This window comes from Nerophis ophidion, linkage group LG10 (genome assembly GCF_033978795.1).
Source record: "Nerophis ophidion isolate RoL-2023_Sa linkage group LG10, RoL_Noph_v1.0, whole genome shotgun sequence".
Classification (NCBI taxonomy): domain Eukaryota; kingdom Metazoa; phylum Chordata; class Actinopteri; order Syngnathiformes; family Syngnathidae; genus Nerophis; species Nerophis ophidion.
In genome coordinates this window covers 53,648,242-53,674,113 of record NC_084620.1, presented here as the reverse complement: position 1 = coordinate 53,674,113, position 25,872 = coordinate 53,648,242, and the positions used below count along the sequence as shown (strand labels likewise).

At 34.0% G+C, this 25,872-nt stretch overlaps 2 protein-coding genes across 5 annotated transcripts in view; one reads left to right on the top strand and one right to left on the bottom strand.

Moving 5' to 3' along the window:
* The window catches only part of tbc1d30 (TBC1 domain family, member 30), a 53,894-nt gene extending 41,130 nt beyond the window's left edge, over positions 1-12,764 (top strand). For all 4 annotated transcript variants that reach the window (XM_061914115.1, XM_061914116.1, XM_061914117.1 and 1 more), the window contains 2 exons: positions 4,290-4,484; positions 11,641-12,764. In XM_061914115.1, coding sequence (XP_061770099.1) covers positions 4,290-4,484; positions 11,641-12,578 — 1,133 coding nt within the window. In that variant the 3' untranslated portion in view covers positions 12,579-12,764. The remainder of the gene's footprint in view (positions 1-4,289; positions 4,485-11,640) is intronic.
* A 2,203-nt stretch (positions 12,765-14,967) lies between these two features.
* prkcq (protein kinase C, theta) overlaps positions 14,968-25,872 on the bottom strand; it is a 111,408-nt gene continuing 100,503 nt past the window's right edge. The window contains exon 19 of the mRNA XM_061914119.1: positions 14,968-16,263. Coding sequence (XP_061770103.1) covers positions 16,105-16,263 — 159 coding nt within the window. The 3' untranslated portion in view covers positions 14,968-16,104. The remainder of the gene's footprint in view (positions 16,264-25,872) is intronic.

Sequence of the window (25,872 nt, the reverse complement as noted above, 5' to 3'; positions counted from 1 at the left end):
AAAGGGCTGCACAAACCACTACGACATCCTCGGTAGGCCCACATAAGGGCAAGGAAAACTCACACCCAGTGGGACATCGGTGACAATAATGACCCAGTGGGACGTCGGTGACAATGATGACTATGAGAACATGATACTGTGATACTGATGATACTGATGACTATGAGAACATATGAGAACATGATACTGTGAAAGATCAATCCATAATGGATCCAACACAGTCGTGAGAGTCCAGTCCAAAGCGGATCCAACACAGCAGCGAGAGTCCCGTTCACAGCGGAGCCAGTAGGAAACCATCCCAAGCGGAGGCTGATCAGCAGCGCAGAGATGTCCCCAGCCGATACACAGGCGAGCAGTACATGGCCACCGGATCGGACCGGACTCCCTCCACAAAGGAGACATAGAAGAAAAAGAAGAGAAACGGCAGATCAACTGGTCTAAAAAGGGAGTCTATTTAAAGGCTAGAGTATACAAATGAGTTTTAAGGTGAGACTTAAATGCTTCTACTGAGGTGGCATCTCAAACTGTTACCGGGAGGGCATTCCAGAGTACTGGAGCCCGAAATGAAAAAGCTCTACAGCCCGCAGACTTTTTTTGGGCTTTGGGGATCACTAATAAGCCGGAGTCCTTTGAACGCAGATTTCTTGCCGGGACATATGGTACAATACAATCGGCAAGATAGGATGGAGCTAGACCGTGTAGTATTTTATACGTAAGTAGTAAAACCTTAAAGTCACATCTTAAGTGCACAGGAAGCCAGTGCAGGTGAGCCAGTACAGGCGTAATGTGATCAAACTTTCTTGTTCTTGTCAAAAGTCTAGCAGCCGCATTTTGTACCAACTGTAATCTTTTAATGCTAGACATGGGGAGACCCGAAAATAATACGTTACAGTAGTCGAGGCGAGACGTAACAAACGCATGGATAATGATCTCAGCGTCTTTAGTGGACAGAATGGAGCGAATTTTAGCGATATTGCGGAGATGAAAGAAGGCCGTTTTAGTAACGCTTTTAATGTGTGCCTCAAAGGAGAGAGTTGGGTCGAAGATAATACCCAGATTCTTTACCGTGTCGCCTTGTTTAATTGTTTGGTTGTCAAATGTTAGAGTTGTATTATTAAATAGAGTTCGGTGTCTAGCAGGACCGATAATCAGCATTTCCGTTTTTTTGGCGTTGAGTTGCAAAAAGTTAGCGGACATCCATTGTTTAATTTCATTAAGACACGCCTCCAGCTGACTACAATCCGGCATGTTGGTCAGCTTTAGGGGCATGTAGAGTTGGGTGTCATCAGCATAACAGTGAAAGCTAACACCGTATTTGCGTATGATGTCACCTAGCGGCAGCATGTAGATGCTGAAGAGTGCAGGGCCAAGGACCGAACCCTGGGGAACTCCACACGTTACCTTAACGTAGTCCGAGGTCACATTGTTATGGGAGACACACTGCATCCTATCAGTAAGATAAGAGTTAAACCAAGACAGGGCTAAGTCTGACATACCAATTCGTGTTTTGATACGTTCTAATAAAATATTATGATCGACAGTATCGAAAGCAGCGCTAAGATCGAGGAGCAGCAACATAGATGACGCATCAGAATCCATCGTTAGCAATAGATCATTAGTCATTTTTGCGAGGGCTGTCTCCGTGGAGTGATTTGCCCTGAAACCGGATTGAAAAATTTCACATAGATTGTTAGACGCTAAGTGTTCATTTAACTGCTCCGCAACAATTTTTTCGAGGATTTTTGAAATAAAGGGAAGGTGAGACACTGGTCGGTAGTTTACCATGAGGTCAGGATCGAGGTTAGGTCTTTTAAGAAGAGGATGAATAACCGCTTTTTTGAATGCTAGGGGAACAGTGCCCAAGGAAAGTGATAAGTTTATAATATTTAGCACTGATGGACCTAATAATACAAAGAGCTCCTTGATCAGTTTCCCAGGAAGAGGGTCAAGTAAACATGTTGTTTGTTTTATTCCATTTACACGTTGTAACAATTCCTCTAATGTTATTTCCTCAAAACGAGAGAAACTATTTTGGAGGGCAGTATCCGCCGTATATACAATCGTGTCAGTGTTAATAGAACCCCGTTGTAGCTGGGACGCATTGTCTTTAATCTCCTTTCTAATGACTTCAATTTTCTTACTAAAGAATTGCATAAAGTCATCAGCTGAGTGGGTGGAGCTACTGGAAGGAGTCCCTTGTTGGGTTAGCGATGCTACCGTACTAAACAAAAATTTAGGATCGTTTTTATTACGGTGGATGAGATTTGAGTAATAATTAGCTTTAGCTAAGGTAAGCATGCGTTTATAAGTTATTAAACCATCACTCCATGCTTGATGGTGCACCTCAAGTTTAGTCGTGCGCCATTTGCGTTCCAGCTTTCTGCATAATAATTTCTGAGCTCTAGTTTCTTCTGTAAACCACGGGGTGCGCTTTTTTGGAGCCTTTTTTAACTTTAGCGGTGCTATGTTATCAATGGTTTCGCGCAGGGCGTCGTTAAAGTTGTTAGTGAGGTTATCAATAGAGCCCACATATTTTGGGAATGGTGCCATTACCGAGGGCAGTAGGTCAGCAAGAGTTGTCGTTGTGGCCGTATTAATGTTGCGGCTGCTATAGCAGTTATTATTATTATTAGTTTGACAAACATGCGTCTGAACCTCGAATTTTATAAGGTAATGATCGGACAATACTTTAGTATAAGGGAGTATCGTAACTTTGGAAGCGGTGATACCCCTGACAAGCACTAGGTCTATCGTTTTACCGTTGCGATGCGTGGGTTCATTTATTATTTGTGTGAGACCACAGCTATCAATTATAGTCTGGAGCGCTACGCACGGTGGGTCCGATGGGGTATTCATATGGATATTAAAGTCCCCCATTATGATTATATTATCGGCGTGTGTCACTAGATCAGCAACGAACTCTGAGAATTCATTGATAAAGTCCGAATAGGGCCCTGGGGGGCGGTAGATAACAGCCAGGTGTAGAGGCAGCGGTGTGACAGACCTCATAGTAAGCACCTCAAACGATTTATATTTATTATTTATGTTAGGACTAAGCTTAAAGTTTTCGTTGTATATTAGTGCGACCCCCCCACCCCTTTTAAGCGGACGGGCAATATGCGCATGTGTAAAGTTAGGAGGACATGCCTCATTTAGCGCAAAAACGTCGTTTGGTTTAAGCCAGGTTTCACTGAGACCGATGACGTTAAGATTGTTGTCTCTGATAATATCATTAACTAACAACGTTTTGGGAGACAATGATCTTATGTTTAAAAAACCTATATTATAGGTAGTGGGCTGTTTTAGGGAATTTTTGATCAAATTATCCGCAGTAGCAATATTAGTAATGTTGTGTTTATTATGCCCAGTGCATTCAGTATAATTACGACCATATCTAGGAATTGATACGACGGGAATGTTCCGATTGTTTGATTGTTGTTTTGTTAAACTGCACGCATCATGGTTAGCCTCCTCAGTAACGGGGATTTTCCGATTGTTTGTTTGTTGCTTTGATAAACTGCACGCATCATAGTTAGCCACCTCAGTAACGGGGATTTTTCGATTGTTTGTTTGTTGCTTTGATAAACTGCACGCATCATAGTTTGCCACCTCGGTAAAACACATGTCCAACTCTGAAACACTCAAAGCAGAAAAAACTTGTTCTAATTTAACTGACTCCTTACTCCTTAAATGTGCAGACCAGGGACTTCGGATCTTTTGACACTGGTGCAACTTGAATCCGTCGATTGGTATGTGTTTGTTTGGCATTAAATGTGGGTGGAGGGAAAGGCAGGATGCAAATATAGCTACAAATGAGGCATAACTATGCAATATGTATGTACAGCTAGCCTAAATAGCATGTTAGCATCGATTAGCATGCCGTGCTAATCGATGCACACTCCACGTAAGTCAACTTGAATCGGTCCCTGATCGTGTTGTTACACCCTCCGACAACACACCGACGAGGCATGATGTCTCCAAGGTACGGAAAACAGTCGAAAAAACGGAAAATAACAGAGCTGATTTGACTCGATGTTTGTAATGTGTTTGCGAAAATGGCGTTGACTACCTAGGTGACGTCATCGCCCCGAGAGCGAATAATAGAAAGGCGTTTAATTTGCCAAAATTCACCCATTTAGAGTTCGGAAATCGGTTAAAAAAATATATATGGTCCTTTTTCTGCAACATCAAGGTATATATTGACGCTTACATAGGTCTGGTGATAATGTTCCCCTTCAACAAAAAAAAAACAAAAAACCCACGACTGATCGTTGCCGCCCGCTCCGCAGACCACCGAGCCGAGCATGGGAACATGGCGGAGCTGAGTCCGGGGGCGGTGGGCGGAGCCAGGGCGGAGCACCAGGCGGCCATCAACAGCATGATGATGGAGAGGATGAGCACGGACATCAGCGCGCTGAAGAAGCAGTACGCTCGCATCAAGAGGCGGCAGCAGCAGCAGGCCATGCAGCTCTGCATACGCACAGGTGAGGGAGGGGCCTCGCAGGCTGGGGGCGGAGTCAAAGGGAACGCTGCATGGGATGTGGGGGCGGGTTTAATCGACCTATTAAGGCCCATGCTGTTTGTTTATCAATCAATCAATTAATGTAAATTTTTTATAAGTGTTATAATGAAAGCAACACATGATGCAATTTTCTATTTTAGCCACATTAGCTTACTATCAAAATTACTTTAAATATAAGTCTTATAATGAAGACAACACATGATGTGTCTATATTAGTTATATTAGCCTACTATCAAAATTACTTTAAAAGTCTTATATAAGTGTTATAATGAAGTTATATTAGCCTACTATCAAAATTACTTTAAATATAAGTCTTATAATGAAGACAACACATGATGTGTCTATATTAGTTATATTAGCCTACTATCAAAATTACTTTAAAAGTCTTATATAAGTGTTATAATGAAGTTATATTAGCCTACTATCAAAATTACTTTAAAAGTCTTGTGTTATAATGAAGGCAACACATGATGTAAGTGTCTATATTAGCCTACCATCAAAATGACTTGAAAAGTCTTATATAAGTGTTATAATGAAGTTATATTAGCCTACTATCAAAATGACTTAAAGTCTAATATAAGTGTTATAATGAAGTTATATTAGCCTACTATCAAAATTACTTTAAAAGTCTTATATAAGTGTTATAATGAAGTTATATTAGCCTACTATCAAAATGACTTGAAAAGTCTTATGTAAGTCTTATAATGAAGGCAACACATGATGTAAGTGTCTATATTAGTTATATTAGCATACTATCAAAATGACTTTAAAAGTCTTATATAAATGTTATATTGAAGACAACACATGATTTAAGTGTCAATATTAGCCTACTATCAAAATGACTTTAAAAGTCTTAAATAAGTGTTATAATGAAGTTATATTAGCCTGCTATCAAAATGACTTGAAACGTCTAATAATTTTATAATGAAGGCAACACATGATGTGTCTATATTAGCCTACTATCAAAATGACTTGAAAAGACTAATATAAGTGTTATAATGAAGTTATATTAGCCTACTATCAAAATTACTTTAAATATAAGTCTTATAATGAAGGCAACACATGATGTGTCTATATTAGTTATATTAGCCTACTATCAAAATTACTTTAAATATAAGTCTTATAATGAAGACAACACATGATGTGTCTATATTAGTTATATTAGCCTACTATCAAAATTACTTTGAAAGTCTTATATAAGTGTTATAACGAAGTTATATTAGCCTACTATCAAAATTACTTTAAAAGTCTTATATAAGTGTTATAATGAAGTTATATTAGCCTACTATCAAAATGACTTGAAAAGTCTTGTATAAATGTTATAATGAAGGCAACACATGATGTAAGTGTCTATATTAGCCTACTATCAAAATGACTTTAAAAGTCTTAGATAAATGTTATAATGAAGTTATATCAGCCTACTCTCAAAATGACTTGAAACGTCTTATGTAAGGCAAAACATGATGTAAGTGTCTATATTAGCCTACTATCAAAATGACTTGAAACGTCTTATGTAAGGCAACACCTGATGTAAGTGTCTATATTAGCCTACTATCAAAATGACTTGAAAAGTCTAATATAAGTGTTATAACGAAGTTATATTAGCCTACTATCAAAATGACTTGAAAAGTCTTATATAAGTGTTATAATGAAGTTATATTAGCCTACTATCAAAATGACTTGAAAAGTCTTATGTAAGTGTTATAATGAAGGCCACACATGATGTAAGTGTCTATATTAGTTATATTAACCTACTATTAAAACAACTTTAAATGTAAGTGTATAATGTAGGCAAAACATGAAGTGTCTATATTAGTTATATTAGCACACTATCAAAATGACTTGAAAAGTCTTCTATAAATGTTATAATGAAGGCAACACATGATGTAAGTGTTTATATTAGCCTACTATCAAAATGTTTTGAAAAGTCTTATATAAGTGTTATAATGTAGTTATATTAGTTTACTATCAAAATAACTTTAAATATAAGTCTTATAATGAAGGCAACACATGATGTGTCTATATTAGTTATATTAGCCTACTATCAAAATGATTTGAAAAGTCTTATATAAGTGTTATAATGTAGTTATATTAGCTTACTATCAAAATAACTTTAAATATAAGTCTTATAATGAAGGCAACACATGATGTAAGTGTCTATATTAGTTATATTAGCCTACTATCAAAATGACTTGAAACGTCTATAAGTGCTATAATGAAGGCAACATATGATGTGTCTATATTAGCCTACTATCAAAATGACTTGAAAAGTCTGACATAAGTGTTATAATAAAGTTATATTAGCCTACTGACAAAATTACTTTAAATATAAGTCTTATAATGAAGACAACACTTGATGTAAGTGTCTATATTAGTTATATTAGCCTACTATCAAAATTACTTCAGAAGTCTTTTATAAGTGTTATAATGAAGTTATATTGGCCTACCATCTAAATGACTTGAAACGTCTTATATAAGTGTTATAATGAAGGCAACACATGATGTAAGTGTTTACATTAGCCTACTATCAAAATGACTTGAAAAGTCTTATATAAGTGTTATAATGAAGGCAATACATGCTGTGTCTACATTAGCCTACCATCAAAATGACTTGAAAAGTCTTATATAAATGTTATAATGAAGGCAACATATGATGGGTCTATATTAGCCTACAATCAAAATGACTTGGAAAGTCTAATGCAAGTGGAATAATGAAGGCAACACATGATGTAAGTGTCTATATTAGCCTACTATCAAAATGACTTGAAAAGTCTTATATAAGTGTTATAATAAAGTTATATTAGCCTACTGACAAAATGACTTTCAAGATGTCTTATAATGAAGACAACACATGATGTAAGTGTCTATATTATATTAGCCTACTATCAAAATTACTTCAGAAGTCTTATATAAGTGTTATAATGAAGTTATATTAGCCTACTGTCAAAATGACTTGAAAAGTCTTATATAAGTGTTATAATGAAGGCAACACATGATGTAAGTGTCTATATTAGTTATATTAGCCCACTATCAAAATGACTTTAAAAGTCTTATATAAGTGTTACAATGAAGGCAACACATGATGTAAGTGTCTATATTAGTTGTATTAGCCCACTATCAAAATTACTTTAAAAGTCTTATATAAGTGTTACAATGAAGGCAACACATGATGTGTCTATATTGGTTGTATTAGCCTACTATCAAAATGACTTTAAAAGTCTTATATAAGTGTTATAATGAAGTTATATTAGCCTACTATCAAAATGACTTGAAACGTCTATAAGTGTTATAATGAAGACAACACATGATGTGTCTATATTAGTTCTATTAGCCTACTATCAAAATTACTTCAGAAGTCTTTTATAAGTGTTATAATGAAGTTATATTGGCCTACCATCTAAATGACTTGAAACCTCTTATATAAGTGTTATAATGAAGGCAATACATGATGTGTCTATATTAGCCTACTATCAAAATGACTTGAAGAGTCTTATATAAGTGTTATAATGAAGACAACGCATGATGTAAGTGTCTATATTAGTTATATTAGCCCACTATCAAAATGACTTTAAAAGTCTTATATAAGTGTTATGATGAAGGCAACACATGATGTAAGTTTTTACATTAGCCTACTATCAAAATGACTTGAAAAATCTTATATAAGTGTTATAATGAAGGCAATACATGATGTGTCTATATTAGCCTACTATCAAAATGCCTTGAAAAGTCTTATATAAGTGTTATAATGAAGGCAACACATGATGCAAGTTTCATCAAAAATGCGTCGCAGGCTGATGCCAATCTTCGTTGACAGAAATGTTGCAATTTAATATTTATTCTACACATTTGTACAACATTAGAAAACATTAGTACAACTGAGGCTTCTCACAGGATGACATAACTTCTGTAAATGACTGGCTCAGAATGGCCAAAGGTATAATGTGTGTGTCCAACTTAAAGGCAGGGTGTCTTCTTCCCGTGGAATGGAGCTCAAATTTATCTACAAACAAGGCATGATGATGCAATATGTACATACAGCTAGCCTAAATAGCATGTTAGCATTGATTGCACTTAAGCGCTGACTAAATATGCCTGATTATAACTCCTACAAGTCAATAACATCAACAATGCGCACCTTTGTGCATTCTCTCTCACAGTATAAAATATTTGGTCGAAAAAATGAGACAAAGAAGGAAATGTAAACAAACTACGGTGATTTCAAGGATCACTGAAATTAGTAGGACAAAACATACATAAAACATACATAAAACACACATAGACATGTTATAAGCAGACACAACATTGGGCCGCCATCTTGAAGTGGTGATGAGGAGCCAGCGAGCAGCCTAAACTGACAGTTATAAGATCGAAAACAAAGATGCTACACTGACAGTTGACAGGTAGAAAACAAAGATGCTAACGTGACAGTTGACAGGTAGAAAACAAAGATGCTAACGTGACAGTTGACAGGTAGAAAACAAAGATGCTAAACTGACAGTTGACAGGTAGAAAACAAAGATGCTAACGTGACAGTTGACAGGTAGAAAACAAAGATGCTAAAGTGACAATTGACAGGTAGAAAACAAAGATGCTAAAGTGACAGTTGACAGGTAGAAAACAAAGATGCTAAACTGACAGTTGACAGGTAGAAAACAAAGATGCTAACGTGACAGTTGACAGGTAGAAAACAAAATGCTAAAGTGACAATTGACAGGTAGAAAACAAAGATGCTACACTGACAGTTGACAGGTAGAAAACAAAATGCTAAAGTGACAATTGACAGGTAGAAAACAAAGATGCTACACTGACAGTTGACAGGTAGAAAACAAAGATGCTAAAGTGACAGTTGACAGGTAGAAAACAAAGATGCTAAAGTGACAGTTGACAGGTAGAAAACAAAGATGCTAAAGTGACAGTTGACAGGTAGAAAACAAAGATGCTAAAGTGACAATTGACAGGAAGAAAACAAAGATGCTACACTGACAGTTGACAGGTAGAAAACAAAGATGCTAAACTGACAGTGGACAGGTAGATAACAAAGATGCTTAAGTGACAGTTGACAGGTAGAAAACAAAGATGCTAAAGTGACAGTTGACAGGTAGAAAACAAAGATGCTACACTGACAGTTGACAGGTAGAAAACAAAGATGCTAAACTGACAGTAAACAGGTAGATAACAAAGATGCTAAACTGACAGTAGACAGGTAGATAACAAAGATGCTAAATTGACAGTCAACAGGTAGAAAACAAAGACTCTAAACAGACATTTGACAGGTAGAAAACAAAGATGCTAATCTGATAGTCGACAGGTAGAAAACAAAGATGCTAAACTGACAGTCGACAGGTAGAAAATAAAGATGCTAAAGTGACAGTTGACAGGTAGAAAACAAAGATGCTAAACCGACAGTTGACGGGTAGAAAACAAAGATGCTAAACTGACAGTAGACAGGTAGAAAACAAAGATGCTAATCTGATAGTTGACAGGTAGAAAACAAAGATGCTAAACTGACAGTCGACAGGTAGAAAACAAAGATGCTAATCTGATAGTTGACAGGTAGAAAACAAAGATGCTAAACTGACAGTCGACAGGTAGAAAATAAAGATGCTAAACTTAGTTTACGGGTAGAAAACAAAGATGCTAAACTGACAGTTGACGGGTAGAAAACAAAGATGCTAAACTGACAGCTGACAGGTAGAAAACAAAGATGCATGTCAATGAAATTAATTACATTTAAAAATGTCATACTTGAGATAAATGATGAAGATAAAGATTGTAAAAGCCAACAGGGGTAAAAGTTAGGACCACAGTCCAGTTTGTGTAGGGGGTGTAATACATGTTAGCTAACTAGACAATCAGACAGACTTAAACAACTCTAAAAGCTTTCCAACCCAAAGTTTATGTAGGATATATGCATGTACTTATAACCTAAGCATATTGTTTATTCAACTGAAAAATAGATGACTGTTTTTTTCCCGCTTCTCTGGGATTATATTCCCAGTTTTGATCTCGGACGTCTGATCACTTATAGCATATAAGAATATTCTGTTACTGTTAAGCAAACTATGAATAATAAAAAAATGTCCTTTATTTTAGTTACACGTATGACAAAAAATCGTGTGAAAATGAGAGGTATTCAGCGAGTTAAGATGAATGAAATGCGCTGACAGTTCATTGCTGTTTTTAAATGAATTGCACTGATCACCACTCCAAGATGGCGGCCCTGCGTCTCGTCAGCGCCAGTAGGCTTAGAAGAGCGTCTGAAGCCATGTTTCTCATCACCTAAAAAGCGCTAATTTGAATCCAACAGTAACTTTTTCTCTCCTGATGTCTAATTGTTTCCTCTTCGTGCTCATGTGGTCCACCTTTCTAGAAGACTTGTGTATAATGCATACTTGCCAACCCTCACAATTCTTCCGGGATACTCTCGAATTTCAGTTCCCCTCCCAATAATCTCCCGGGGCAACCAATCTCCCAAATTTCTCCCAATTTCTACCCGGACAACAATATTGTTGCTCCTTTAGCGTCCTGTCCTCTACAACTTGTCATCACGTCTGCTTTTTTCTCCATACAAACAGCGTGCCGTTCATGCATACTTGGTCAAAGGCTATACAGGTCACACTGAGGGTGGCCGTATAAACAACTTTAACACTGTTACAAATGTGTGAACCCACACCAAACAAGAATGACAAACACATTTAGGCGGAATATCCGCACCGTAACACAACATAAACAAATACCCAGAACCCTTTGCAGCACTAACTCTGCCGGGACGCTACAAACGAGCTATAGCGGGGCGGTGTAGCTCGGTCGGTAGCGTGGCCATGCCAGCAACTTCAGGGTTGCAGGTTCGATCCCTACTTCTGCCATCCTCGTCACTGCCATTTTGTCCTTGGGCAAGACACTTTACCCAGTGCCACCCACGCTGCTTTAAAAGAAAACATTTAACTTAGATATTGGGTTTCACAATGTAAAGCACTTTGAGTTACTTGAGAAAAGCGCTATATAAATATAATTCACTTCACTACAACCCCGCCCACCTTAACCCCGCCCCCATCTCCCGAATTCAGAGGTGTCAAGGTTGGCAAGTATGCTGTAATGTTGTTGCTCATGTTTGACAGACAAGTGTCCTGCCACCCGCGTCCTGGCGTCCCAACTCAACCCCTCCAGCACCGTCATCAACCATCTCCTCCTGGGTCGGAAACCCGCCGCCCACACTCCCCCGGGCGGCCACCGCGCTCCTTCCCCACAGACCCGGGACTCCCCGCGCCGCGGCCCACGGCCCTCCAATAGCAGTGTGTCGTCGGGCAGCTCCGGGGGAGGGGTGGGGTCTCCCTGGCGAGCTCACGTGCGAGCTCATCGCCGGAACGTGGCGAGGGCGCGTGCGCAGCTGGGCTTCGGGGATTCCAGGGAGGTGGATGAGAGTGTGAAGATTGAGGAGGAGGAGAGATGTGCCGAGTTTTCATTTCCAGCGTGCGAGAGTGCTGAGGGGACGGAGGTGAGCGAGGTGGAGGTGCAACTGGATTCCATGGACTTGGAGGACACAACCACGCAACCCGTCCCTGTCTCGCCGCCATCCTCAAACCGGCACAGGGACTCGTCAGGTTCTGAGAACTGTAACAGACCTTTTCCCGCCGTCACGCCACCTCACAATGACACCTCTTCTTCACCTTCACCTGTGTCTACGTTCACATCCGGAGATCCATCCTCCTCCCCGACGCCGCCCTCCACACCTCCTCCAAGCTCCGCCCACTGCCTTGCTTCCTCCACACCTCTCCAAGGCTCCTCCTCCTTTTACAAAACCCCCTCCCCCTCCGCGCCGTCGCTCTCGTCCACGTGCTCACCGTACCTCCACGCTTCCCCGTCCACGCCGGCCTTCACGTGCACGGCGACCCAGGCGCAGGTCTTCTCGCCGTTCCCGTGCGTCAAGATGCCCAGGAAGTCGGCGGCGGCCCGCAACCTGGGCCTGTACGGCCCCACCTCCAGGACGCCCACGGTCCACTTCCCCCAGCTGAGCCGCAACTGTAGCAGTGCCGGCAGCACCACCAGGAGGCGCTGAGGACCTCCCGTCACCCACACCACGTTGCCTCCTGAACATTGCCGGAAAAATGACGGAAGTCTTAGCCATCCGCTCGTCTCTATGCCAAGAAGCTGAAGCTGAATATGTCCCAGAATATGTAACCTCGCATGAAGACTGCGGGAACGTAAACAACAATAAACCACGGTGAGGATGTTTGTGTTCCAACTTTGTGCCTTTTTACATGAATCTATGCAAAATGTTAGACTTTTTCTACGGAACGGATAACAACATCACCAGCTCGGTAAAACCTTTTAATCCAGTGTCCCTTTTGTTGTTAAGGTGGCCGCCTTGACATCAAAGAGCCACCGCCTAAAGTCTTAAAAATAAAAAATAAATATATATAAAAAAATATATATATATAGATTTTTTTAAAAATAAAATAAAATTAATTAAAAAAAAAATAAAAATAAAAAAAATATTTTTGTATTTATTTTTAAGACTAGTTTAGGCTAATTAGCTTTTAGCGTAACGTTAACTCATTTTGCGGTGTGCATATTCCTGCTTTACAGACAGCCAAGCCCTGTCCGTCTGAGAGAAAGACAAGCATTATTGACCTAGAGTTAACAACTAAGTTATTTCACTTTACCTTTTTCAGTGTTGAAGCAGCAAAAAAGGGATAATATGTTAAATGTTAAAGAAAAAATCCCGACTTTGACTCTGGAAGGTATGGTACACGAAAAGTTAACACTTAGAAAAAATCCGGACTTTGACTTTTGCAGGTCTGGTACACTAAAAGTTAGAGTTTCTGTCTCTGATAGTGTTTATAATAATGTAAGTGCATTATAAAGCCTACATGAACTCCATGGTGTTCAGGGATGAATAGTCTCTCCTATTGCTATTGTACTACTTTTTCAGCTATAGTTACATTAATCCTTAGCAATGTAGCGGCCTAGTTTTGAATGGCAGGGTAAACGATAAAAATATAACATTTACATAATAAAAATCAACTACAAGCTTCCCAAATGCTGTAATAAATTAAGCATGATGAGTTAAACATATGTCAGCATGTGGCCCCACTTTTAACTCTTTTTTTAACTCTTTACATACAGCAAAGCCCTGTCCGTCTGAGAGAAAGACAAATATTATTGACCTAGAGTTAACAACTAAGTTATTTCACTTGACCTTTTTCAGTGTTGAAGCAGCAAAAAAGGGACAATATGTCAAATGTTAAAGAAAAAATCCCGACTTTGACTCTGGAAGGTATGGTACACCAAAAGTGGACACTTAGAAAAAATCCGGACTTTGACTCTGGAAGGTATGGTACACCAAAAGTGAACACTTTGAAAAAATCTGGGCTTTGACTTTCGCAGGTCTGGTACACTAAAAGTTAAGAGTTTCTGTCTCTGATAGTATTTATAATAATGTAAGTGCATCATGAAACCTACATGAACTCCATGGTGTTCAGGGATGAATAGTCTCTCCTATTGCTATTGTACTACTTTTTCAGCTATAGTTACATTAATCCTTAGCAATGTACCGGCCTATTTTTGAATGGCAGGGTAAACGATAAAAATATAACATTTACATAATAAAAATCAACTACAGGCTTCCCAAATGCTGTAATAAATTAAGCATGAGTTAAAAATATGTCAGCATGTGGCCCCACTTTTAACTTTTTTTTTTTTCCAAACGCTTATTGCAAACGCTTACTTACAATAAGTCAGAAATTTGACTCAGTCATTATTTTGTCTTAGTAAGTCAATATTTACTAAGTCAAAAATAATGACACACTTAATATCTCAGGCAACTAGGACTGTTTTGTGTTATTTTTTTACTTTACGGAATACATATCGAGATATATATCGTATTTTGCCATTCAGCATACGGAGAGGAAAAGACAACCAAAAATTGTAGGCTTATTCACGCGACGAAGTCGGCCTACTTCACCACAGTATGTAGACTATTGCCCCCGTAGGCAGCGACATGATGGTGGTGACTATCCAAATTACACTGTTCTTTACGAGAGACACCACCTTAACTAACAAATATTCTGGGGGAAACACTGTACACTTATGGAAAGTCAATTAAAAATAAAATGCACTAGGATTTATGCTAGGTTAGCAGAAAAAGCCTCGCTGGCCCTGGGATCTGCTGCCCTCTACAGGAATGTGAAATAAAGTCGGCCTACTTACCCGCGTTTGTTGTTGACGGCTGCACTTTGACCAGAAGAGCAAGTTCACTGGAAGAAAATATGAATTATAGTTAATTATACGTAAGAGTCACTGGTTTCTTACTGATCACTCACCTGGTCTTTTCATGGCGTCATCTTCCAGTGCGACTGAAAATTAACTCGTTAAGGCTGAGGTCGTTCTTTCTTGCACACGCAACGCAATTCTTCCCTTTTTCATAAACAGTTTTAACTGCAATCCAATTAGGACATTTTATTTTTCCCCCCCGACGAGCTCAACACTTCGGAGGCCCCAAAAGCAAATGTAAACAAAAAGTAGGTGTGGTTAACACAATGACTTCTATTGGGATTCTTGACAAAAACAGCGAGTGCAGCAGAGTATGACACAACAAGGAAGCAGCGTCCTCCGCAGTGGACGTTAGGACGACCTGAAACGAATGTCTACTGCAGAGGACGCTGCTTCAATCAGTCAATCAATAATTCAAAGATTACTTACAGTACATAGCCCTCAATCCTAAATGTCTCAAAGGGCTGCAAAGACAATGACATCCTGGGATCTGACACACAAGAGAGAAGTCAAAGCAGAGCTTCACAGGTGGTTACGTTTGCTACTTTTAGTTACATAGTAGGATTACATTTATGTACTCAACTAGACCAGTGATTCTCAAAAAAAATCACTTGATGAAAGTACAGTGTTTTATAATATATAATTTTACAGTGGCCCGAATATTAAATACCGTATTTCCTTGAATTGCCGCCGGGGCGCTAATTAATTTAAAACCTCTTCTCACTCCTGCACATACCAAAGGCATGCGGTAAAAGTAAGCATGCGCTAATTATTTCAAAACCTCTTCTCACTCTGGCACTTACCAAAGGCATGCGGTAAAAGTAAGCATGGGCTAATTATTTCAAAACCTCTTCTCACTCTGGCACTTACCAAAGGCATGCAGTAAAAATTTGAGTGTGATGTAAGCTTGGACCTTAAATCCTACTGAATAGCTTTTAATCTTATTCCCTTTATGGGATTTCAAATTCCCGGTATTGAAATCAGACTTCTCCATTTTGAAAATGATGACAGGGGAAGTGTCACTCGTGATATCACGAGTTTGACCAGGCGGTAATTCAAGGCAGGCGCGTACTATATGCCCTGCGGCAATTCAAGGAAATATGGTATGCTTGTTAAATACAACCGTCGCCTTGTTTTTAATGAATACTTAGGACTACTGTGTTTTAATGGTGGTCAGTACTACCGGGTGAAGAAACTTTGAGGACCACTGAACTAGACCGGACATCAGCAGTCAGTGTTTTGTCTTCCAGGTCAACACACTCGTGTGTTGTTTCATGTATTTACACTAGTCCGAGTGCTGAGTCATGTGATCAGCGCAGGGCCGTGCGGGCCACGCCCGGGTTGACGAAGGAGAAGTTACTGAACACGGTCTGGTCCACGCTGTTGATGAGCGTGCGGTCGGCACACGACAGGCGGGGCTTCTCGTTGGTGAACTCTTGGTCGAAGTTGCTGCAGTCGCTGGGAGATGTCTGCAAGAATAAGTTTATTTTATTATTATGCTTGTCCACACATTTTTTGTTGCTTCTTTTAATAAAAAAAATATTGCTGTATACATTTTTTAAGTGCATTTTTTATTGATTTATTTATTTTCCTGTGATACACATTTAGCGGTAGGAAATGGATGGACACTTTTATTACACTTTTTTTTTTGCTTTATTTATTTTCCTATGATGCACATTTGTTTACTACACATTCTTTATTACTTTATAAAAAAAGGAATTACACATTTTTCATTGGTTTGTTTTCCTATGATACACATTTTTTATTTTATTTCATTTCCGATGATACACATTGTATTACCTTTTCTTGCAATTCTACACGTTTTATTACTTTATTTTGCTTTATTGATTTTCCTATGATACACATTTTTTATTACACGTTTTGCTGCTTTATAAAAAAAATGTATTACCCTTTTTTTTATTGGTTAATTTTCCTATGATATACATTTTTTATTTTATTTATTTTCCTATGATACACATTTTTTATTTTATTTAATTTGCGATGATACACGTATTACCTTTTTTTTGCTTTATTTAGCAATTTTACACACTTTTTATTACTTTTTTTTTTTTGCTTTATTGATTTTCCTATGATATACATTTTTTACTACACGTTTTATTGCCTTATAACAAAATGTATTACACATTTTTTCTGGTTTATTTTCCTATGATACACATTTTTTATTACAGAATTTTTTGTTTTATTTATTTTCCAATGATAAACATTTGTATTACCTTTTTATATTACTTTGTTTTGCTTAATTTATTTTCATATGATACACATTTGTTATTGCTTTATAAAAAATGTATTACACATTTTTTTATTGGTTTATTTTCCTATGATACACATGTTTTATGACCTTTTTGCTTTATTTTCCTATGATACACATTTTTTATTGCTTTATAAAAAAATTACACTTTTTATTGGATTATTTTCCTATGATACACATTTTTAATTTTTTTTTATTTTCCTCTGATACACATTTTTTATTACGGTATTTTTTATTTTATTTATTTTCCTGTGTTACATATTTTTATTAACTTTTTTTTTGCTTTATTTTTCTATGTACACATTATTTATTGCTTTATAAAAATGTATTACACATTTTTTTATTGGTTTATTTTCCTAAAATACAATTTTTTTATTACAGTATTTTTTTATTGTATTTATTTTCCGATGATACACATTTTTATAAAAGTATTTTGTTTTATTTATATTCCTATGATACACATTTTTTATTACCTTTTTTTGCTTTATTTTCCTATGATACACATTTTTCTTTATTCCACAGTTTTGTATTGGTTTATTTTCCTATGATACACATTTTTAATGATAATATTTTTTGTTTTATTTATTTTCCTATGATACACATTTTTTATTTTATTTATTTTCCTCTGATACACATTTTTTATTACAGTATTTTATTGTTTTATTTATGTTCCTATGGTACACATTTTTATTACCTTTTTTTGCTTTATTTTCCTATGATACATTTTTTTTATTACACATTTTTGTATTGGTTTATTTTCCTATGATACACATTTTTAATAACAATATTTTTTGTTTTATTTATTTTCCTATGATACACATTTTTTATTACACTTTTTTTTACTTTATTTTCTTATGATACACATTTTTTTTGGTTTATAAAAAAATGTATTACATATTTTTTGGGGTTTATTTTCCTATGATACACATTTTTTACTACAATATTTTTTGTTTTATTTATTTTCCAATGATACACATTTTTATTACCGTTTTTTATTAGTATTTTTTTTTGCTTTATTTATTTTCCTATGATACAAATTTTTTATTGCTTTATAAAAAAATGTATTACACATTATTTTTTTGGTTTATTTTTCTATGATACAAATTTTTATTTTATTTATTTTCCTATGATACACATTTTTTATGACCTTTTTTGCTTTATTTTCCTATGATACACATTTTTTATTGCTTTATAAAAAAAATATACTAAACATTTTTTGGGGTTTATTTTCCTATGACACACATTTTTATAACAGTATTTTTTGTTTTATTTATATTCCTATGATACACATTTTTATTACAGTTTTTTTGCTTTATTTTCCTATGATACATTTTTTTTACTACACATTTTTGTATTGGTTTATTTTCCTATGATACACATTTTTTTATAACAATATTGTTTGTTTTATTTATTTTCCTATGATACACATTTTTTATTACACTTTTTTTTTAACTTTATTTTCTTATGATACACATATTTTATTGCTTTATAAAAAATGTATTACACATTTCTTTATTGGTTTATTTTTCTATGATAGACATTTTTTATTTTCCCATGATACACATTTTTAATGACCTTTTTTGCTTTATTTTCCTATGATACACGTTTTTTGTTGCTTTATAAAAAAAAATGTGTAATACATTTTTTTGGGTTTATTTTCCTATGATACACTTTTTATTACAGTATTTTTCGTTGTATTTACTTTCCAATGATACCCATTTGTATTACCTTTTTTTGCTTTATTTTCCTATGATACACATTTTTACTACACATTTTTTATTGCTTTATACAAAAAATATTACACACTTTATTGGTTTATTTTCCTATGATACACATTTTTTATTTTATTTATTTTCCTCTGATACACATTTTTTATTACAGTATTTTTTGTTGTATTTATTTTCCTATAGTACACATTTTATTTGCTTTATTTTCCTATAAACAAATGTTTTATAGCTTTATAAAAATGTACTACACGTTTTTTTATTGGTTTATTTTCCTATGATACAATTTTTTTATTACAGTATTTTTTTATTGCATTTATTTTCCTATGATACACATTTTTATAACAGTATATTTTGTTTTATTTATTTTCCTATGATACACATTTTTATTAAACTTATTTTTGCTTTATTTTCCTATTATACACATTTATTAAACTTTTTTTTGCTTTATTTATCTTCCTATGAGACACTTTTTTATTACACATTTTTATTGATTTATAAAAAAATGTATTACACATTTTTTAATGCTTTATAAAAAAAATGTATTATACACTTTTTTTATTGGTTTATTTTCCTATGATACACATTTTTTATTTTATTTATTTTCCTCTGATACACATTTTTTATTACAGTATTTTTTGGTTTTTTTATGTTCCTATGGTACACATTTTTATAACCTTTTTTTGCTTTATTTTCCTATGAACACATTTTTTATTTTATTTATTTTCCTCTGATACACATTTTTTATTACAGTATATTTTGTTTTATTTATTTTCTTATGGTACACATTTTCATTAACTTTTTTTTTTGCTTTATTTTTCTATGTACACATTTTTTATTGCTTTATAAAAATGTATTACACATTTTTTATTGGTTTATTTTCCTAAGATACAATTTTTTTATTACAGTATTTTTTTTAATTGTATTTATATTCCTATGATACACATTTTTTATTACCTTTTCTTGCTTTATTTTCCTATGATACACATTTTTTTTATTACACAGTTTTGTAGTGCTTTATTTTCCTATGATACACATTTTTTATTACACTTTTTCATTGCTTTATAACAAAATGTATTACACATTTTTTATTGGTTTATTTTTCTGATACACATTTTTTATTTTTTTATTTTCCTCTGATACAAATTTTTATTACAGTATTTTTTGTTTTATTTATGTTCCTATGGTACACATTTTTATTACCTTTTTTTTGCTTTATTTTCCTATGAACACATTTTTTATTGCTTTATAAAAAATGTATTACACATTTTTTATTGGTTTATTTTCCTATGATACACATTTTTATAACAGCATTTTTTTTTTTGAAACACATTTTTATTAAATTTTTTTGCTTTATTTTCTTATGATACATTTTTTTTTATAACACATTTTTGTATTGGTTTATTTTCCTATTTTTTGTTTTATTTATTTTCCTATGATACACATTTTTTATAACACATTTTTTTAAACTTTATTTTCCTATGATACACATTTTTTATTGGTTTATTAAAAAAATGTATTACATATTTTTTTGGGTTTATTTTCCTATGATACACATTTTTACTACAGTATTTTTTGTTTTATTTATTTTCCAATGATACACATTTTATTTCCGTTTTGTATTACTTTTTTTTCCTCTTTTATTTATATTCCTATAATACACATTTTTTATTGCTTTATTGCTTTATTGGTTTATTTTTCTATGATACACATTTATTATTTTATTTATTTTCCTATGATACACATTTTTTTACACATTTTTTATTGCTTTATAAAAAATATATTACACACTTTTCTATTGGTTTATTTTCCTATGATACACATTTTCTATTTTATTTATTTCCTCTGATACAACATTTTTTAATACAGTATTTTTTGTTGTATTTATTTTCCTATGGTACACATTTTTATTACCTTTTATTTGCTTTATTTTCCTATGTACACATTTTTTATTGCTTTATAAAAAATGTATTACACATTTTTTATTGGTTTATTTTCATATGATACAAATTTTTATTACAGTATTTTTTTATTGTATTTATGTTCCTATGATACACATTTTTATAACAGTATTTTTTGTTTTATTTATTTTCCTATGGTACACGTCTTTATAAACTTTGTTTTGCTTTATTTTCCTATGAACACATTTTTTATTGCTTTATAAAAAATGTATTACACATTTTTTATTGGTTTATTTTCCTATGATACAAATGTTTTATTACAGTATCTTTTATTGTATTTATTTTCCTATGACACACATTTTTATAACATTATTTTTTGTTATTTATATTCCTATGATACACACTTTTTATTACCCTTTTTTGCTTTATTTTCCTATGATACATATTTTCTTACCACACATCTTTGTATTGGTTTAATTTCCTATGATACACATTTTTTATAACAATATTTTTTGTTTTATTTATTTTCTTATGATACACATTTTTATTACACTTTATTCTGCTTTATTTTCCTATGATACACATTTTTAGTACACTTTTTTTGCTTTATTTATTTTCCTATGATATACATTTTTTTTATCACACTTTTTTTTATTGCTTTATAAAAAAAATGTATTACACATTTTTTATTGGTTTATTTTCCTATATACACATTTTTTATTTTATTTATTTTTCTATGATACACATTTGTATTGCCTTTTTTTGCCTTATTTTCCTATGACACATTTTTTATTACCTTTTTTTGCTTTATTTTCCTATGATACATATTTTTTTACTACACATTTTGTATTGGTTTAATTTCCTATGATACACATTTTTTATAACAATAGTTTTTGTTGTATTTATTTTCCTATGATATACATTTTTATTACACTTTTTTTTCTTTATTTTCCTATGATACACATTTTTAGTACACTTTTTTTGCTTTATTTATTTTCCTATGATACTAATTTTTGTATCACACATTTTTTTATTGCTTTATAAAAAAATGTATTACACTTTTTTTGTTTATTTTCCTATGATACACTTTTTTATTTTATTTATTTTTCTACGATATACATTTTTTATTACACATTTTTTATAGCTTTATAAAAAAATATATTACACAATTTTTGTTGGTTCATTTTCATATGATACATATTTTTAATTTATTTACTTTCCTATGATACACATTTTTGTTACCTTTTTTTGGCTTTATTTTTCTATGATACACATTTTTTATTACACTTTTTTTTCCTATGATATACATTTTTTATTGCTTTATAATAAATGTATTACACTTTTTTATTGTTTTATTTTCCTATGATACACATGTTTTATTATCTTATATTTTTGTTTTATTTTCCTATGATACACATTTTTTATTAAGCGGTATAGCTCGGTTGGAAGAGTGGCCATGCCAGCAACTTAAGGGTTCTAAGTTCGATCCCCGCTTTAGCCATCCTTGTCCCTGCCGTTGTGTCCTCGGGCAAGACACTTTACCCACCTGCTCCCAGTGCTACCCACACTGCTTTAAATGGAACCCAGATATTGGTTTTCACTATGTAAAGCGCTTTGAGTCACTGGAAAAAAGCGCTAAATAAATATAATTCACTTCAGTTATTACAAATTGTTATTGCTTTATTTTCCTATGATACACATTTTTTATTACACTTTTTGTTTTCTTTATTTATTTTCCTATGACACACATTTTATTGCTCTATACATTTTTTATTGCTTTATCTATTTTCCTATGACACTGTACCGAGTCACATTTATTGTGTACAATTTTCCATTTTGTCTATTATTTGTGCACTTTCCTTTTTTGAAGTTGTTCTTGATTTATTATGTCGATTGATTGACCACAGCTGGGACTATTTAAGCGCATCACTTTCTGTGGAAACTTGCAGACTGACAAAGACATTTTCCAAACCGGCCTGTGTTTGGTAGCACCTGCGCAGTTTTTATGAAACTTATTAGAAGGAAACGAGTGTTGCTGGCCTTTAATTTTATTTTGTTAAGTTTTTTGGAGAGTGCATTTTTTTCCTGTATTTTGTATCTTTTTTTTTTAAACTTTAACTCCTTGTCCTCTATTCAATGTTAAGAGAAGACTAAAATAATTAATTAGGTTTTCAGATACTTTTTTTAATCCCAATTATTATTATTATTTTTGGTCAAATAAAATGCAATTTGCAGTCTTATTTGTGTAAGAATTCCATGCGACTGTCCTCCAGGAAGCAGTTGTTACTTTGCAAAAGTCCTCTATTTCATTTTTATAATAATCTCCTCTTTTTTGTGATATTGTTTTTTGTATCAGGTACATGCAAACAGGTGAGGCAAGTGTTAATTAAATGAATTAAGAACACAATTAACAAAAAACATTGACTGAATATTAGTATTTTTCTAACAGGGTTAATTATGTCATTTAAATATAAATGTATTATTGTTATAATTACACCAACTTTGTAAGTTACATGAAAATACCTGAAGGTTGGTCGATGTTATGTCAATATGTGGAACCATTGTCTCCTTGTCCCTCCTACTGCAATAATTGTTGTGACACCTGCCTCTTTATAAGTGTTGGACACGCCTTCCTACTTCCGTTTGTCCACGATATCAACAGGGGAGGTATGACAAAAAAAAAGTGTATTTGTCTCATTAAGAACTTAAGTTCACTCTTTCTTTGTTGTTCTGTGTTATATGTGTATAGGGGCTCAACCTTTGGCAGAAAAATATTGACAACGTTTGTATTTCCTGTAGCGTCGGATGTATTAACACAAGTAAAGTGCAGCTGAGCAGCGCCCCCTGGTGTCCATCGTGTTCATTAAATTCTACACACAACACAGCCGGTTACATTTAAACTGTGTTAATAAAACACGTATACAACATATATTTTATGCATCCCACCAAAATTCCCTCACGTTTTATTTTATTGCTCTATTATTTGTCACTTTTATTGTGTCATTATTTCAGCAAATAGTACATTTTGTCATTTTATTTTGAAGTCCCACATTTTTCCGGTAGTGACGTTGTCTATCATGTGTCTTAATGCTGCCGCATTACTTCTTGTTTATTTCATTCAGAACTAAATACACCATCTAAAAACCCAAAGACATCTTCTTAGGCAGGGGTCAACAACCTTTTTGAAACCAAGAGCTACTTCTTGGGTACTGATTAATGCGAAAGGCTACCAGTTTCCATCCATCCATTTTCTACCGCTTATTCCCTTTCGGGGTCGCGGGGGGCGCTGGCGCCTATCTCAGCTACAATCGGGCGGAAGGCGGGGTACACCCTGGACAAGTTGCCAACTCATCGCAGGGCCAACACAGATAGACAGACAACATTCACACTCACATTCACACACTAGGGCCAATTTTGTGTTGCCAATCAACCTATCCCCAGGATACACACTTAAATAAATGGCCAGAAATAGCCAATTTGCTCAATTTACCTTTAATAAATAAATCTATATATATTTAAAAAAGGGGTATTTCTGTCTGTCACTCTGTCGTACCTTTCTTTTCCTTTGACGGAAGGTTTTTTGTAGAGAATAAATGATGAAAAAAACACTTAATTGAACAGTTTAAAAGAGGAAAACACGAAAAAAAATTAAAATTAAATTATCTTCAATTTCAACTCTTTAAAATTCAACCAAGAAAAATGAAGAGAAAAACTAGCTAATTCAGATATTTTTGAAAAAAATTAAAAAAAGAATTTATGGAACATCATTAGTAATTTTTCCTGATTAAGATTTATTTTAGAATTTTGATGACATGTTTTAAATAGGTTAAAATCCAATCTGCACTTTGTTAAAATATATAACAAATTGGACTAAGCTATATTTTTCTAACAAAGACAAATAATTATTTTTTCGAGATTTTCCAGAATAAAAATTTTAAAAGAAATTCAAAAGACTTTGAAATAAGATTTAAATTTGATTCTACAGATTTTCTAGATTTGCCAGAATTTTTTTCTGGAATTTTAATCATAATAAGTTTGAAGAAATATTTTACAAATATTCTTCGTCAAAAAAACAGAAGCTAAAATGAAGAATTAAATTAAAATGTATTTATTATTCTTTACAATAAAAAATAAGTTGATTTAAATTGTCAGGAAAGAAGAGAAAGGAATTGAAAAGGTAAAAAGGTATATGTGTTTAAAAATCCTAAAATAATTTTTAAGGTTGTATTTTTTCTCTAAAATAGTTTTTCTGAAAGTTATAAGAAACAAAGTTTAAAAAAATAAATGAATTTATTTAAACAAGTGAAGACCAAGTCTTTAAAATATTTTCTCGGATTTTCAAATTCTATTTGAGTTTTGTCTCTCTTAGAATTAAAAATGTCCAGCAAAGCGAGACCAGCTTGCTAGTAAATAAATAAAATTTAAAAAATAGAGGCAGCTCACTGGTAAGTGCTGCTATTTGAGCTATTTTTAGAACAGGCCAGCGGGCGACTCATCTGGTCCTTACGGGCGACCTGGTGCCCGTGGGCACCGCGTTGGTGACCGATGTTATACACCATCTAAAAATCCATAGACATCGTATAAGAGGGTACGCAGCCTACTGGCGCTGACGAGATGCGGGGCCGCCATCTTGGAGTGGTGATCTGCTCCACTCAGTGCAATTCATTTGGCAGGAGCAATGAACTGTCTGCACATTTAATTCATCTTACCTCAATGAATACCTCAGATTTTCACACGCTTTTTTGTCATATGTGTAACTATGATAAACGACACACAAACCACGACTTGAGTTTATACCAAAAAGTTCTATTTTGGTTTCATCTGACCACATGACATTCTACCAATCCTCTGCTGTATCAACCATGTATTCATTTTGGTATAAACTCAACTTGTCGTGTTTGGAGGAAGAAGAATACTGAGTTGCATCCCAAGAACACCATACCTACTGTGAAGCATGGGGGTGGAAACATCATGCTTTGGGGCTGTTTTTCTGCTAAGGGGACAGGACTATTGATCCGTGTTAAGGAAAGAATGAATGGGGCCATGTATGGTGAGATTTTCAGCCAATACCTCCTTCCATCAGTGAGCGCTTTGAATGGTTGATCAAATACTTATTTTCCACCATCATTTACAAATAAATTCTTTAAAATTCCTACGATGTGAATACCTGGATTTTTTTTCACA